The sequence below is a fragment of the Etheostoma cragini genome, chromosome 17, assembly GCF_013103735.1.
Source record: "Etheostoma cragini isolate CJK2018 chromosome 17, CSU_Ecrag_1.0, whole genome shotgun sequence".
Classification (NCBI taxonomy): Eukaryota; Metazoa; Chordata; class Actinopteri; order Perciformes; family Percidae; genus Etheostoma; species Etheostoma cragini.
Window position 1 is genome coordinate 23,544,414 of NC_048423.1, and position 17,285 is coordinate 23,561,698.

Below are 17,285 nucleotides of genomic sequence, written 5' to 3' on the forward strand. Positions count from 1 at the left end.
GGGATGAGGTTCACAATTGTTATCAGAGACACACAGGCGGAGAGATAGAATAAAAATGACCAGCGAGTGTGTTGAGTGTGTTAGTTTGAAGGGGGAGGCTGAGAGAGAATGTAACACACATGGCTTCTTTGTCTCCATAAGACCATTAGATGTATGGTCTACTGTTACAGCCGGAGGCCCTGAAGGCCAAAACTAACGTCCCTCCCAAATAGCTGCACCCACGCAAGCAACGCGAGTCGCTTTTGTGCAAAATCTATGTTAAAAAACGTTAATAAACATAAACTTAAAATAATTTGACTTGACCTCCTTACACGCACACGTGCACACACAGAGAATAATGGCCTGCTTCAACTTGCAAACTCACTTCTTGTATAACACACACACACACACACACACACACACACACACACAATATATACTAAACCGGGTATTTCCTCCCCTGGGCAGCTCAGTCTTCACACAAGGGCTCGTTTTTTCTCTCTATCTTTTTCTCCTTCTCATTCCCTCTCCATCCACTCACACAGGCTTTCTGGACTTCAGCAGTTTTCCATGTTAAATACTGTAATACTCAATTGACTCAATTAGCAATTAGGTTCAAAGTAATTTCCAACAGGGTACAACATTATGACCATCCACCAGCCAAACGTTTGACACTCAACAAACTGCACACTCCAACATTCACTGGTGGACAAAAAGTTAATTTTGCATCCTGATTTCTAACGTGTTGTAGAAGTGTGCTGTCACTACAACATTTTTTTTTATTAGCTCTCATTTCAGTACTACAGAACAACCTAGAATGTTGCAGTTGCATCAATGAATGGACACAAACCTGCAGTCTGTTCAGCACCGGAGGCCTCAACGGCAGAGTGAATCGCCAACCTTTTGTAAGTCTACCTCCACAGTGAGATATTAGGGGGATTTTGTAGTGACGTGCATGCGCCCCCGCGTTGCTTTAAAACAACAAGCTCTGGCTGAGCTGGTGGGAGCCACAGTAGAGAAAAAAAAAACAATAGCAGGGGGCCGCATGTTAGCATCATGAGGTCATAGCATAGCATCAGCAAATCAGGCAGCACAACGTGATGAGTCGTTCTACAACAAACCAAAATGATTACATGCTAATTCTGAAAGCTGCAGGAAAATATCACAATGTAGTTGGATGTTGGCTTTTTATTACTGCAAAAGTCCGATATTGGCTAATCACTTTCATTCATCTCTGATATGATGGATTTGACGCAACAAGTTTGGGTTTATTGGAGAATTTTCACGCTTTTTCATGCTACCCAACTAAACCTCTGCCAGGTTCACTGACTCTTTGTATCTTTTTTAATTAAAATAATGGAATTGATCATGAATAAAAGATTGAGAAAAACTGTTGAACTCTGGTTGAACTCTGGATCCACGGGAACTAAACCAGTGCTCTTCCATATGTGGTAAAAGGAAGGGATTACTGCTATTCTTCATCAGTTTTACCCCAAACTCTCAGTGTGCTGAAAGAAAAACTGTTTAATACAGGCTAAGAGCTATAAGGTGGTGATCCCAGTTTAAAAAAGCCAAACTAACAGACTACTTGAAATTGAAACTGGCACACATGCAGGCATGGCACTAAGCTCTGAACTGCTACTACTTTATTACTAACAGTCATCACCACTTAAGGAAAGGAAGTAAACTGGGGTAGTTGGGGTGAATTATAGCTGTGCAGAAGACCCATTGTGTGTTATTCTGAGTTTAATGGTGTGTTTTATGATGTCGAGTGGAAAAATCCTTAAACACAGTTAAATTCAAACCTGTCAAACAGGATGGATGGGACAAAAATATGCAGCAGAGACTCACATGTGCTACGTGGGCTGCAAAAAAACCCCACCAAAGCCAATCTTTCTTCCAAGTCTCTCCGGGAGTTTGTTTGGCTGTCCAGCTGAGCTTACTTTGACTCTGTAATTGACTGGAGCTGGGTCAATCCCATCATGCAGTGCGTGGCTGAGCCCTGTGGTCAGACTGCTGTTTACATTAGAGCTCTAATCAGCCTCCCTGGAGAGCAGCTTCAGATCTAGGCCACTGAACAGTTTGGGCCGGCCAGCTCTGTACCCACTAGACACACCACAAATCTGAGAGTGGATGTCCTCCTGTAATTATGAGGGCAACATATTGACGCTTTTTAAATTATGACATTGTATTTGGTGCACTGCTATTTTTATCAAACAATGAGGCCAAAGTTGGAGTTTCTGTAGTCTGGCACTCTCACAATGGAATCTCCTGCTACTGTAAGCACCCTGTTCTTCTGTTTATTCCTAACAAACTTAGACCTACTGTAGAACATGACGTGATTTGTTTCCATATTCAGTAAAAATGATTCTAAGGCTTAATCTTTGCCAACCCAAAACACAAGTTCTCATTTAGTCCAGCTCATTCAAAACCGTGTCACGCATCAACACACAATATACTGTACGAGATATGTCATGTCACTTCCAATTTTTAGGATTTGGTATTCGACAGGGCTGCAAATTTTATGGAAATTGCAATATGGAGAAACACAATATCCAAATCGCGGGCCAGGGGGGGGGGGGGGAATATCGCAGGTGGGGCCCCATTTTGGTTTAAGGCGAATTATGTCTCATTCATTCCCTACTGTAAAATGAATATTATTACATGACTGTAATAGTGTGAGTTAAGAAATCTCCCCATGGAAACAACAATAACAGAACCACCAGCAGCTCCAATGTTATTCCATGTTCAGTCAAATAATAAAAATGATCATCACCAATCCTAAAAACACCTTTTCATTTCTTTATCACTATTACCTTTTCTTCTTCTTCTTCTGGGTTTGGCCTAATTATTTTATGTATGTCTTATGAGATCTTGTGTATAAACAAAACTTCCTTTTGGCCATTTTGTGTGTTTTTCTTCCACACTAAACTCTAAGTTGTTGTCCATTATCCTATCCTCTTTCAGTCACTCTGTTTTCTGATTTATACTTGTCTGGAGACAGTAACTTTTAAATAAAAATCAACAAATTTAACCCTTGTGTTGTCCTCCCAGTTGAAAAATTGTTTTACACTTTTGACTTTTTTTGACGTGTCTAAAATACTTTTATAGCACTTTTTGAAGCTTTTTTCAACATTTTCTTCATTTTTGTATTCCTACCATCAGTATACTGTACACATCATTAACGCCAATATACTGTATCACCACTAGTTTTACATGGAACCATTCACATGATATTTGGACAAATTGGATGAAAGAATCCCAAATTTCTGAAGTAGAAACTTTTTTAAATGGGGCAAATTTGACCCCAGGACAAAAAAATGTTTTCAATTATTGAGCATCAAATTGTCTAAGAACCGATTTCCCACCCCCCACGCTACACACTAGAGCCTTGCCTACTGTGTTCCAAGGCCCCTTCGGAAACCAAAACTTGTGCACATTAAATTGGGAAGCAATGATCGGATTTGAAACAATTCCAAAAAGAAATGATTCTGCAGGAATCGTTGTTTTTGAAACGATTCCAGGTAGGAATGGGTTCTCGATGGCCATCCTGACATTGAAGGACAGTTGAGATGCTGTGCATTATGAGTGATTTTCATCTCTTCCAAATGACTCTGGAGTGAGCGATGATGTCCCATTTGCTAAACACAATTCCTCCATGCTCACATCTCCTCTTCATATCTCACTTTGTGCCGGAAGAGAGACGCAACTGTTGTAAAGACTTCCCACCTGTGTACATTACGATTTCCCTCACTTACATAAACACAATTCAGATGGACCCATTTAAATCATAAACTGCTTTCTTTCAAACCGTTTGGCCACGGCAGATTTACAGGATGAGAGAGATTTGAACCAACCTTGTCAGCGGTGAGTTCTCGAATCTTGATTATCTGCACTCGGAACTTCATGAGCAGGGCCTCCAGGACCATACACTTCTCCTTCCAGTCCTCCTGGCTCATGGCCTCCTCCCCCTCCGCCATAACACCCAACCCTCTGGAAATCACACACAGACAAACACAGAGCAGTGACAGACCAAGAGTATGTAGACCAGTGGTTCACAACCTTTAATGGCCCTGACATGCTAACCCGACAGCTGACCGTTGGCAGTAACGTTAATGTTAATTAGCTGATTGGACGAATGCGTCACGTGGGTTTGGTTTCTACGACTGTTTTGGATTGTTCAGAATACAATCTCATATTCCATAACAGTTCACGAAACGTGTTTCTAAAAACATTTTAAGCGAGAAATAGGCCATGCGGCTGCTGAATCTGTCTTCATTTCAGATCAACAAAGGTCAGTTTAAAAGATGTTCGTCAGATTTTGAGGGACTCTAGTCACGCTCATTTCCAGGTTAGCACATTGCCAATCAGATTTGTTATTTGAGTCCGAATGCCGGCAGTGCCCACCTTCCGACCAAGCATATAAGGTCGGCCAAAATGAAGGCCAACAGCACAGAACCAAGGGGGTAAGCCTCTCCTCTCTAAGCATAGCTCCTATGGCGCCATTTTGATGCTAATAAGCCTTCACCCGCCGTTATCATTCCATTGACTGACATTCATTTTGGCGCCACTTTGACAGTGAATAACTTCACATCTGAAGCGTTTAAAGACTCCATTTGTCCGTTGTTTATTTCTAAAGAAAAACAAAAATGTATAAAAAAGTCCATTACCTTGTATCTCATGTTATGCCTCCGTAGCAGATGGTTTTGTTTAATGTCGCACAGTAGAGGAATTACCGTATAGTACAAGGTAAGCTTGCAGACAGTTTTGGACAGTTTGGAACTGTTTAGGTATAATTATTAATGGTAGCTAGCATTTTAGTTATAATAACAATAATAAGCCCGTGTCTACGTAATCTCCTAACATATACCTGCGCTCTCAGTCTCTGCTGATTGGGAATGTTGTCACGCTCAGTTGGAGGTTGCGCAGTAACACTCAGCTGTTACCAGAAAAGAGCTTCTAATAGACTTCACTGGTCTCCGTCCAGAGCAACGGGGTCCGTTGGTCCATTTCTTTAACTGTGTATGTACATAACACACAAAACAGACTTGAGTCACCGACGATTCGCCAGACGATTATCGGGTTGGGGTGTCAGGGCCTTTTGAGTTGACCCCCCAGAATAATGACGTTGGTGTTCGCGACCCCCCCCACCCCTCTCGGCGACGAGAAAAAGAGCAAACCAGTGTAAACAGCGGTTTTTACGTAAAACGGACACATCTCCAAACAGCACTGAGACTCATGATGATTGATGCTTACTTGTGTCAATATTGCATACAGGGCAACAAGGGCTGCATTTGTCTGTTCTTTAAATTTAAAAAAAATCAATCCAGCTTTATTATATTCATGAAATGGAAAACAGACACTGGACCAGTATATGAATTTTTTTCTCATATACTTGCAAACCAATATACCGCATCTCTCTAACCCAAATACACACCAACATATCTAGACACAGACTAAAAACAACCAGACAGAGAGTTTGTTGTGCAGATGTTTTGCCACCAGCCAGCACCTGAAATATTCCAGGGTTGAACCCAGCTGGAACAGTGTGGGGAGTGGGCGTACCACTTAGCTTAGCCAAATAGAAAAACACCTCGACACCCTGCCTGGGACGGACTTGCATCATGTTTTCCAGCTCTATCGTTGGAAAACAGGCGGTTCATGCAGAGAGAGAAGAGAGAGACAGATGAGCATCTCTGATGAAGGAGAATAGCAGGAAGATAGACGGCCTGGGTTTCTCTTCTAAGTAATAACCTCTCATTACCAGCCTGGCCTCCTTACAAAGAGACTCACTGCACACATGTGTAGAGGAAGGCCATAAAATACTTTCCACAGGCCTATTTCTGTTGCATGTTTGCTGTGGTAAACACTGAGGAAGGCAAAGGAAAAAAATAGCTCTCATCCCACAAAAAAATACCCACATAAATGACTATAATATGACATATTACATATGCATAAACCGTGCATACGCGTCAATGAATTGTGATACCATATATCTGTTCTTACATTATACATATCCATTAAAAAATCCATATCCATTTTGTTGCATGACTTTTTTGTTACAAAGGTCTTAAGATATCCTAGAATCATTGCTGTAATTTGTACTGACAAGACTAATTAGGTTTTGTTGCAAGTTGTCTGTAAGACCACCCTCTCTCACCTTCACCTTCATACTTCGTTAGTCTAACATTCTTATTATGTAACTCATAGTGCCTAATGGAGAGTATTATCGTGACTTATGGTTCACCTGCAACAGTACAATTCATCTGGGCTTTGGAGAAGTAGATTTACTCCAATTTCCTTGTAAGTACATACAGTAGTTTGTAGAATTTAATAAGATCCTATGAGAATATTAGTCAATTTTCTATGGAACACTATACTTATATTGTATTTTTCTCCAAGCATCATTCCACAGTGATGATGAAAGGATGTGGTTGGTGGACATTAAAGGCAATTAAATCTCATGGACCCAGAGTTTGTTTTAGGTTATTTTTCTCTGCGGCACTTCCTGTTGAGTCAGTGTAAAGAGACTAGAGCCCGACCGATATATCGGCAGGCCGATATTTTCAGGCGATGTTAGGCATTTCCCAAGCGATCGGTATCTGCATTTATAACGGCCGATCAAAACAACAACAATGCATTAATCAGAATCAATAATAAATGACAAATAAATAATACTGATAAACAAATATTTAAAAATAACATGAAAACGGACGGTCAACCATGTTATGAGTGTTGGTGTTGCATAGTTTGTCCACCAGAGGACGCTCTACAACGTCCCTGTTGGCAACACTGATTATTTTTTGTGAATGTGTTTTTGTTCAAATGACTTCAAGTTTCATACCCTAACTTTGTATTTTTGTACATTTTATTTATCAGAACTTTAATAGATTTTTTTTAAAATTTAATATATTTAGGCCAATATATCGGAATATCGGATTTTTAAATCACCAAATATTTGCATTGGTATTGGCCTTAAAAATCCTGTATCGGTCAGCTCTAAAAGAGACAGTGGACCAGAATTGAAGAGTCCAGAATTTATAATTATTTATTTAATAAACAATTCAATAATTCTTTCTTCTTCAGGATTAATACAGAGAGTTTAAACAGTCAACAGTTAGCCACTCTGAGGCAAAATGCTTAACTTTAAATAGTTTGTGGAGTTTAAAATTGAATTTAGAGACACTATTACACGTTATAACTGATGTGTTTCTGTTTCCTGTAGTAACACAATACCATTTTGACATTTAATTTCCAAAATAAAAAGCCTATTTTGGTGTCTAAAGTTAGGTTATGGCCCTGAATATAACGCTAGCTAGCAAAAGACACCGCTAGCTTGATTTTCCTCAACAGTGAATAAATGAGTAATGGCAAAAAGTAGAGACTACTGTATTCACATTCAGGAGTGTCCTCAACTAAAAAATTATCTATTTTGAATCACCAAAAACCGCCAACTGAAAAACAGGGCAAATGTTCAGTGCTAATTGTCTCACAAGTGTATTAAAAACACAGTTTGAACCTCTCTAACATACCTTAAGCTAAAACATAGACCCGCCGTTTCCTATTTAATTTAAACACTGCAATTCTTTCCAAAGTTTTTCGACTTACCCTTTCAATATTTGATGGATAGAAACCACACGAGGAATTTCACGCCATGTTGACTCCAGCTTCTAAACGTGACGTCTTGTTATTCCTGTGGAGAAAATCCTAATTCATGAGTAAAACGGTGAATTTCTCTCTTGCGCGAGGATTTCATTTCAGCTCAAAGGCAAAAAGTTGGAGCAGGGTTGGACTTAGAGTATGTGGTTTCGCACAACACGTCCAATCACATACTTGGAAGGCGTTTCTCTACGTAGCAGAAACACGAAGTCCGTGTTTAATTGACGAGTGTTGTCCACCAATAAGAAGCCGGAGCGCTATTTTATGGAAAGTGTAGCTTCTGAGGGCGGTCTGTCTGCAACGATTTGTCGGAAGTGACGTCTCACACGTGCAGCATGGACCACAGTGGGTGTGTCAAGCTTGCGGGAGCATTAAAGGAAGCCAAATAAGTGTGGCTTCTAATTCCAAGTTTCATAACAATTACATATGCAGAACCATTTTTAACTACACATTTGCAACAAATAAATGCATTTTTATATATTTAATTAAATAAAGGCTATAAATATGTGCAAAAACTAGATGTAAACTGCATTTTATTTAGTTATTGTTAATGGTGTTTACATTTCGTTTTATTCTGAAAACTGCTTACAGGAAGTGAAAGCGTCTGTTTCCTATAGCTTGACATACATTTCATCTACCCGCAAAAGAAGAGAAGCTCCAAGTAAACCTCATGCTGAATTGAGGTGAATGCTAGCTACTTATATTTACCGTAACACTCATTTAGCTGTACAACTTTATGTGAGCATTTCGTTGTTTTATTGTGTCATTTTTTGCTAGTTGTGTCTCGCTTTTGAATTTCACACGTAGACTCAATGCCAGACAGTTAGCAACTGAAGTTAGCAACAGAAATCCTAGCAGCAGTAACGTTGACGTTAGTTTTAGCCAAGGTAAAGCTACATATGTACTGTGTGTGTATACGTGCGCGCGCGTGCGCCTGTCTGTCACTCTCTCACTCTCTCACCCTCTCATTGCGCGCGCGTGAGGGAGACAGACAGACAAAACGTACAAATGTGACGTACAAAAAATGCTACGTTATTCATAATTCATTCACTATTAAAGAGGTGACGATTTGGTGTTCTTCTCAATTTTGACAGACGTGAGAGATTTTATTCTCTGTACCCAAGCCATGTTGCAGATTTGTGTACATTTTAATTATTGTTTTAGATAAATTCCAAAACAATAACATTTTTTTGTTCCTTATACAGGAGAGCCATGGTGGTGAAGAAGAAGAAGACAGCCAAAGTAGAGGCTGTGGTTTTGGATGAGGAGAACCTACACAAGCTGATAGGTAATGAGACCAAACTAGTGATGAGCAAACTTACCACGGTTTATAAAAAACAAACATGTGTAATTAATCCTGTTGGTGCTCCCAGTAAAGATTGCATGCCAACGTAGACCACTCTCAGTCCAGATGTGAGCACTATACACATGCCAACACTACTTTTTATATATGTTGTCAGAGTCTTTAACGTTGATCTTTTCCAGCATCCCTCTCCTTGGATGGAGGATATGATGGAGTCAGGCAGGTGTCCCAGACCCTGAAGTCCTGCTTGGAGTTGACAGAGCCGGTGCAGCAGATCCAGCTGGTTAAGAAGGTTGGTTTTGTGAGATAAAGTAAAAAAGCACCACCTTGTCATCTTCAACATGCAAGGATTATGTTGACTTTATGGAGAAACGGCTTAATTAAAAAAAGTATTAAAACAAGATAAGTGTGTTTCTACTAAGATATGTGTGTTATTAAAAATAAATTAAAACGTATGTAGATGGAGTGCTACTAACATACAGTCATGACCACTGTTTACATACTGCTTTAGGCAGGGTCCCAGCTGGAGGCACTGACTGATGAGGAGCCTGATGGAGCTCTTCTGCAGGCCTGTCTACACACCCTGTCTCTGGTCTACACCTCCCTGCAGGCCAAGAACCCCCTACGACGAGCCATTGCCAGGTACATAGCTAAGTTTTAGGATTCTTAGTTAGTCAAGTAAACAAGATGGAGACTATGAGGTGATTTCCGTGGCCACTTGCATGAAGGGATGTAACGATTACCGATCTTTTAATGTAAATCCTTGTCCTAACAGCAATCTAAATTCCATATCAATATCCAAGTAGTAGTAACGTGTGCAACCAGTTAGTCCTGTTAATGCTAACCCTATCCCATCATCCGTGAATTACTAATAAAAAACCTAGAAGTCCTAAACCTACGTCCTAGGAGTTAATCTAAGCCTGAGGATGTTTTGTGAATATGGCCGCTGTTCACTAACAGGACTCTCTGTTGATTTCCTCAGTGCCTTGGGTTCAGTACCAGCCTGGCTACAAGAGCAGACTGTAAGCAGTTTGTCTGCCTGCTTGTCCGACTGTCTGTCCAACCCAACTACAGCCCAGTACCCACACCTCGTAGACACCATCTCTGCCTGTCTGGATGGCTTTCCTCTCGGTGAGTGGGGGACTGCTTTGCCCTTACAGCTGACTTACTCTACTTTTAAACACATCAGATACATTTATCCCCTATTTTAAAATTACTTGTAGAATAACCACATTTCCAAAATTACTTTTCTTCAGGTGAGAGATGCATTCACAAACTGCTGCTGGAAGGTTAGTGTGTGGCTTACTTACTAAGAATAACAGCCATTTGTTGCTACATTTTTTAAGAAAAATCTTCCATTGTCTCTCTTTTCTCCTTTTATGTAGTGTTGTGTTTCCTTCACATGGGATTAAGTGAATACCTTCACCAGAACAGGTATAGAGGGATATTATTTATTCTATGTTTGTCCTTATCTCCACATTAGTATTTGTTTTTTACTTAGATTTATACTTGGCTTTAAATTGTATAGATGTATGGCGTTACAGTCTGATCAGCCAGTTAACATGTTGATACAGGAGGGAATCAGGTGTAAACACATAGCTCGTTTTTGATCCATTTGTCTCTGTCGCCCCCTGCTGTTGTCCAAGTGGTCTAGCAGGACGTCACATTGTCCAGGCCCAGCTGATGCAGTCCTGTTTGGCAGCCGTTAAGACCTCCATGCTGGTGATCCAGAGATCCCAGGAGACCATCAGTGCGGCCCTGCAGGCTGAACAGAATCGCTGCAAGCTGGAGGATACAATGAGCAGCCTCCTGGGCTGCTACACACACATCCTCACTGGTGGTAAAAATTAAACAGGACTCAAAAATGTAGAAACACCTGGCATATGCAGAGACTCAGCTGATGGATGTAGACATATAGCTCTGTATTCTTTTAAATTTCAAAAATATTCATCAATCTCCATCCATACTCATTATTTCTGACTTATTCTCAGAACAAGTATTCCTAAATAAAGAACTCTTTGGGAGAAGAACAAATCTCAAGTTTTCACAGTATTTCATAGATGCTTAAATAAAATAAGCATATGAATATTTGCATGTCTATCTATCTATATACAGTATATATATTCATTCATTCAGTGGAAATGTTATTACATTAAAGAAGTCTTGAATGTCTTTTAGTTGTCATCCTGTGTAACCAGTCAATTTAATTTAGGAAAATAAGTATTTCCAAAGGAAAATAAGAATTTACAAAATATGTTTAATGATAATGTCATTTTATGAGACAAACAATAAATGTGTCCTAAGTGGCTTGACAATGGCAGATGGGAGTCATAAATTTCCCAAACTCCTGATTGCTCCAGAACTTTAAATGAGGGTCATTTTTGCTAATATATAGGACAAAATCACAAATACTTTCCTCCTCTGTTCCTTTTTTCTGTTTCTAGAGGAGTTTGTCCAGTCCGTCCAGAGTACAGCCGGCATGGCTGTGGTGTTATTGATCAGGTCTGTCATGGGTCGTGGAGATGAAGTCGCCTCTGTGGTGAGTCGAGGATTCGAAGTTCTGAATTTCGCACATGACGCACACGTTTCAGAAAATGTACTAGTGTTCCCTATGAGACTGACTGAATGTAAAGTCATGATCTTGGGAATAAAACATCTTTCTTTAACATGCAACACAACAAATATAGCAATGCATGTGTAAAGCTGCTGGAATGTTGCGTCTTGCAGAAACCTGCATTGATTGACTTCAAATGTTTTGGTCATTCTTGTCTTTGTGTATTAGATATGCAGTTTGCTGCGCAACTCAGCGCAGGGTCTGGACCCAGCTCCTCAGTGGCTAAAGCAGAGGTGTGAGGGACTGTGGACCAGTGATCGCCCGCCGGGTGTCTCTCTGTATCTGTGTCATGGGGCTCTGGCCATGTTGTGCTGGAAGGACGCTTTCCCCGGGCCCCAGTGGGAAGAGTTGCTGCTGTTGGTACCAAACACGCTGCTGGATCTGGATGTCAGGTAGGTCTGGGAATCTGATCCCCATTCAGTGCTGATTAGTCTACATTGTTATGCTCTAACAAAGGAGAGGGGTCACAATCAGAATTAGTCCCAAAAAAAATTTGTGATAGACACCAGTAATAAAATGTGTGACTATCTGATCTGTGTCAACCATCTCCAAATACTGTAGTATTAAGGAGTCCAGTACAGCCATGGTGGTGGCCCGGGTGTTGACCCTGTGGAGCTGTGCTGCACTTGACTGCCTACAGGGGGAGAGGCAGCCCTGCCCTCCCCGCCTCCAGCAACCCCTCGGCGGCGGCTCGGAGCTACAGCAACAACTGCTGGAGCACATCTACTCCCACTGGGAGCACCCGCTGGACGGAGTCCGCCACCAAACCCGCTCCCTGTTTCGCAACCTCCTCCTGCTCCATCAACACACCAGCCCGTCTATCTCTGACCCAACCAAGGACTCTTACATCACAGAGCTCTCCCAAAGCCTGCTGGGACTGGAGTGGCACATGAGGGGGAAATACGGCTCCTTGGGCTGCCTTGTGGAGCTCTTTGGGGCACGCTACCTGCTTGACATCCAACCCCAGCTTCCTTCATGTCTCCTGGGCCTGATGGGTGACCAGACCCTGGCTCCTTATGCCAGCGACCTCCTGGAGAGGCTCTTTGTCAGCCACAAGGGGCAGCTGGCCAGTGAGGCTGGTGCAGGGGATGAGACAGCTACAGAGGACTGGATGGAGTGTTGGCACCAGACGTGGGTAACCCCCCTGCTACAGGTGCTGTGCCGTGCCAGACTGGACCAGACCACGTACATCCTGGACTACTTCCTACCCAAGCTGCTACGCTGCAGCCCCTCCAGTCTGGCACACATGGTCCAGGCCTTGCAGGACACACCACCAAGCAGCACAGGTAAAGGCACACATGTCTGCACATAGAAACACATTCACATATCATTTATTGGCAACTATTTTCCCTTTTTCCTTCTGGTTATTCTCATAATATATCAGCTGCACATGAATGTCTCTCTTTTCTGTCCTCCTTAGGTCCTTCAGGCAGCAGGGGTGCACTGGGGGCTCTCATGACATGTTTGCGGGCAGCCAGGGCCCAGGGTGTTGTTCCATCCTCAAAGGAGGGTCTGTGGGGAGGACTGGTGCCCCTCTCCCTACTCCAACAAGCACTGGTGCACAAACATGATCAAGTGAGTGTCTGTATCCTCAAGTGTGTATCCTCTCTTTTTAATATTGTATTTTTTGTATTGTATTTAGCATTTATCTTGGATTTCCATTCTATTTGTGGTTCCTCAAATCCTACCGCCCAGGTGAGGATGGATGCTTTGGGGTTAGTGTGTGAGAGCCACCGCAGCACTGAAGCGCTGTCCTCCCAGGAAATGGACCTGATCCGCCACTTCCTGCTGCCTAATCTCAACAGCCAGTCACCAGGCGTCAGACAGCAGACAGTCAGCCTGATGAAGAAGGTCAGCCATTTACCTCACATGAGATGTTGAAGGGTATCTTCAGTGTGTTCCAATCCGGACCCTACTTCCAATGTTTCTGTGGTAAAATGACTAATTGGAACAACCATTTTAAAAAGTGGTCCAGTATTGACCAAGTGCCATGTAATCACTCTGGGCAATTGAAAACCATCAGTGGACGTCCACTAAAAGTGCTGTTTTTTGCCACTGTTGAGTTTAGATTGTTGATTATATTATGAAAAGGGTCCAACAGAGAAATGAAACGTTTCGCCCAATCCAAACTGTTTGTTGTGTCCAAGTCCCGCTCAATGAGAAGTCTCGTTCTGAATCAGGCAGCAACAGGTCCCACTCATTACAACATGGGCATTCTTCCTTTGTGGGCACGTAGTCACAGTACAAATCTCCGTACCCTTGTGGCCTTGCAGCAGCTGATTCACCCTCCTCTCCCTGCTGCCCCTCTCTTTCACCTAATCCGTTTGTAGGAGCTATTCTTCATCCATTTACTCTGGCTCAAATAAACACTTGCAGCCATCTTAATATTCAGCCATGACATTGAAAATCTGTTAGATAACACTAAGCCACGCTTTATGTACAGTACTCCAACAAGGAAATTAACACCCAGCCACCGGCCAAATGCGGGAGAATTTAGCAATTGGCGGGTAAATCTGTAAAGCCAAGAGAATTGAGGGGTTCATCAGGTTTTTTATGCAACTGTTGTCCTTTTATGTTTCAACAAAGTTTGCCCTTTTGTTGGATTTCAGCTAAAAATGTTGCGGCACGTTACTAGAGTACAGAGGCCAGCTGAAACTAACAACCGACAAAAAGATGAGCATGAGTCAAAGAAATGTAAAAGAAGACGTTTTAATACGAAGTGGACCATTGGTGACAATGGCGAGGTTGGTGAGGGGCGGATTTATGACAACAGCATAGAACAAATGTGCAAACAAAGTGCAGTGACTGTCGTGTGCATGGATCAGAGAAAGAAAAGTCAAATCCTTTTGTAATCAGGACAAAAATCTTAAAATTGGAAGCAATTAAGGACCACGAGTCCTCAAAAAGCCACCTACACATGATAAATTGTAAACTATTAATGACTGCGCTCCCGGAGGAGACCGCTGCGGTCAAGGCATCTGACGTCCATGAAAGCAGTAGGTTGCTGTTTTGGAACGTTCATGTGATTTCTGTTTTTCACCTTTTTATGAGGCTTAAAAAAACCTGGCTGGTAAAAAGTAATTGTGGTAATATTTGAATCCACCTGCCACAGTGGCTGGCCGTCAAAAAAGTTAACTTCCGGCCCTGACCAACGTAACAAACTTTCCCTCGGCACTCCTCTCTCGAACCCTCTCTCAAACCTTCTCTCACATGGTTCCATCGGCAACAATTCACCTCCCAAGATTTCAGAACAAGACCTTACCGTCTTTCCATAATGTGATTACATTTTAGCCTTTATAATGGCTTCTGGTTACAGTTTCAATGCTCAATACTGGACCAATTGCAAAAATAATAATACAACAATTCCCCTTTTAAGCTGGTATCGTACAGTCAGTTTGTTGGCTGGGAGAAGTTTATGCTAGGGAATGGAAGTGATGTAATTTTCCCTTTCAGTGGGATCGGCAGTGCTAACAACCCTACACATTACAAGGAGACATGTATGACTCACTTTAATGATGAAATCAAAACTATTACATAATGGAGCTTAAAATCTTCTCCTTTACAGCTGCTTTGTAGAATGAAGGACAGCGCTCTGCTGTTGCAGAAGAGACTGATCCAGGAGAGAGAGCAGGAGCAGAGAGACAGAGACCAGCACACACTACAGCTGTACAAGGTATACCATACCACACACACATGGAACACAACAGAAAGAGGGTTACCGGAGTTGATTTTGTCTTACAATGAAAATGTTTTTTTATGGGATTTAGGAGTTCCTGCGCTGGCTGTGTGTGAGGCTGCTGGAGGTTTTGCTTCCTGGAGCTTCCTTCTCCACCTGCCTTATGTCCCTCCACTTGCTGTGCCTACTGGCTGAGCTCTTCACCTTCAGCACTGGTACGCCTAATAATAATAATAATATTAATAATAAATGGAATTCATATAGAGCTTTTCACAGACTCAAAGTCTCTTCACAGGGGAGGTAGTTCATCAGCGGCAGCCATATATGACTTACCGAACTTTACAAACCATCACAGCTGTGTAAAAAAATCGGCTACTAACATTATAGGTTTATGGCAAGGTAATAACCAATATGATTATGCAGTAAAAAAAAAAAAAAGCATAGCAAAGCTATGTACAACTGCCTGTAGGAGATCACTGACTGTGTTTGTCTTATTGTTGTTTGACGGCCATAATAGCTAATTTAACTGACATCATACTAACCGCAACTTTTAGGCACTTTTTATAGACGATACCAGACAATTGAAGTTTGACTTTCTCGTGGCGGCCTCTAGCTCACCCAGCAAGAGCGTTCCCCCCCCCCCCCCAAGTTGGCTGAGTCCTGCAGCGGCGCAGGGTTTGAGTCCAACCTGCGGGCCCTTTGCTGCGTGTCCATACCCTGTCACTAATAAATAAGCAAAAAGCCCCCCAAAAAATAATCTTTAAAAGAAGAAATTGGTCTTTCCCGTCTAACAGTATGCATAGTAAATATACCTGTTGCTGACTCAAAAGCTTCAAACATAGTGTCATATATCATCCAACTCACTCAGAGCAGTTTGGAATCCTGTGCTTTCGTCAAGAACAACTATGTGATGATGTTTTCATGAAATACCAGTGGCCAGCACACATTTCTGGAACACCTCTTTCTTTTGACGCCAGAAAGCAGCAGTCTAGCCATTACTAGCTGGTCTCTTTACTTTGATGCCATCTGATGCTCTAGCTGGCTCAGCCTTGCTTCACCTCTACCTCTCGGTTTTCCTCAGGGCCTGACGCGTTTGCCCTCAGTGAAGCTGTGACCTCTGCCCATGCTCAGAATGTCCTCTACTGCGTCGCCAGCAACTTCCTGGAAGTCAAACAACTGGCCTCAACGTTACTACGGCAACTCCCACCATCAGCTGTGGGACTACAGGTTAATATGAGGATCAAGCTCACCCACTATCTTTAATTAGTAACTTTTTTATATTAATGAATGGCCAAATGAGATGCTACAAAGCTAATTAAGACTATCAGATCCGCACGTCTCTCTGTATTTCTCAGCATGGCTATATGTATAGAAACTGGTGTCGGCCGGTGAATTTCGCACACAGAAATTCTAATAAATCTACTTACGTCTTCTGAAGAGTCTTTTTTTTTTTGATCCTACATGTCCTCCTCCCCGGAGGACATGTAGGATCAAAAAGGAGGGGGCGGGGGTGATGCACGATCACGAGTGCTTGCATCAGCCAACCGTGTGGTTGTCAATGCTTAGAATTCCTCATTGGGGACAAGAACTATGCAATTTAGCTATATCTTTTTAATTTTGTCAAAATGTTTTTTGTTTTGTAGCACTAAGTACTTTTTATGTTTACTTCAAAATGTTTAACTGTTGACTTGTTACAACTCTGCGATACAAAAAAATAAACCTGTTTGGATCATCAACTTGTACTGTATAGTAGTATTTTGAAGTTGTTTTACTGATTTCACCTCGGTGTTTATGATGTCAGGTGCCGGAGAGGATGCGCAGTGTTCTTCAGGCTGCCCTGGACCTCAGTACCAGCACCAAGCCCTTTGACAGCGTCACAGCAGCCCACCTCCTCAACCTGCTGCTCCAGCAGCCAGACCTGGGCCAGGCTCTGCTGCATTGTGCCCAGGAGCAGGGCCTCGAGTTCCAGCCTCCCTCCTCACCGCCCCAGGCTTGTGAGACCGTCATCTTGGAGCTCAACACACTGGCTGGTGAGATCCAGAGGCATAGCCCTA

General features: G+C 42.2%; 2 protein-coding genes across 4 annotated transcripts in view; one reads left to right on the plus strand and one right to left on the minus strand.

Annotated features, from left to right (window-relative positions):
- plekhh2 (pleckstrin homology domain containing, family H (with MyTH4 domain) member 2) overlaps window positions 1–7,803 on the minus strand; it is a 46,816-nt gene extending 39,013 nt beyond the window's left edge. Inside the window, exons 1-2 of the mRNA XM_034898628.1 lie at window positions 7,588–7,803; window positions 3,837–3,972 (exon numbers count right to left, since the gene is read on the minus strand). Of these exons, the coding sequence (XP_034754519.1) occupies window positions 3,837–3,959 (123 nt within the window). The 5' untranslated portion in view covers window positions 3,960–3,972; window positions 7,588–7,803. The remainder of the gene's footprint in view (window positions 1–3,836; window positions 3,973–7,587) is intronic.
- Window positions 7,804–8,258: 455 nt separating this feature from the next.
- The window catches only part of thada (THADA armadillo repeat containing), a 95,644-nt gene continuing 86,617 nt past the window's right edge, over window positions 8,259–17,285 (plus strand). The window contains exons 1-17 of one of the 3 annotated variants that reach the window (XM_034897339.1): window positions 8,259–8,321; window positions 8,844–8,926; window positions 9,124–9,233; window positions 9,453–9,583; window positions 9,924–10,072; window positions 10,198–10,230; window positions 10,327–10,375; window positions 10,588–10,781; window positions 11,386–11,483; window positions 11,727–11,947; window positions 12,117–12,841; window positions 12,976–13,130; window positions 13,251–13,406; window positions 15,121–15,228; window positions 15,323–15,446; window positions 16,313–16,458; window positions 17,033–17,261. In XM_034897339.1, coding sequence (XP_034753230.1) covers window positions 8,851–8,926; window positions 9,124–9,233; window positions 9,453–9,583; window positions 9,924–10,072; window positions 10,198–10,230; window positions 10,327–10,375; window positions 10,588–10,781; window positions 11,386–11,483; window positions 11,727–11,947; window positions 12,117–12,841; window positions 12,976–13,130; window positions 13,251–13,406; window positions 15,121–15,228; window positions 15,323–15,446; window positions 16,313–16,458; window positions 17,033–17,261 — 2,704 coding nt within the window. In that variant the 5' untranslated portion in view covers window positions 8,259–8,321; window positions 8,844–8,850. Of the gene's footprint in view, window positions 8,322–8,687; window positions 8,735–8,843; window positions 8,927–9,123; window positions 9,234–9,452; window positions 9,584–9,923; window positions 10,073–10,197; window positions 10,231–10,326; window positions 10,376–10,587; window positions 10,782–11,385; window positions 11,484–11,723; window positions 11,948–12,116; window positions 12,842–12,975; window positions 13,131–13,250; window positions 13,407–15,120; window positions 15,229–15,322; window positions 15,447–16,312; window positions 16,459–17,032; window positions 17,262–17,285 lie in introns of those variants that run through there. The other 2 variants (XM_034897340.1, XM_034897342.1) reach the window with 2 other exon arrangements.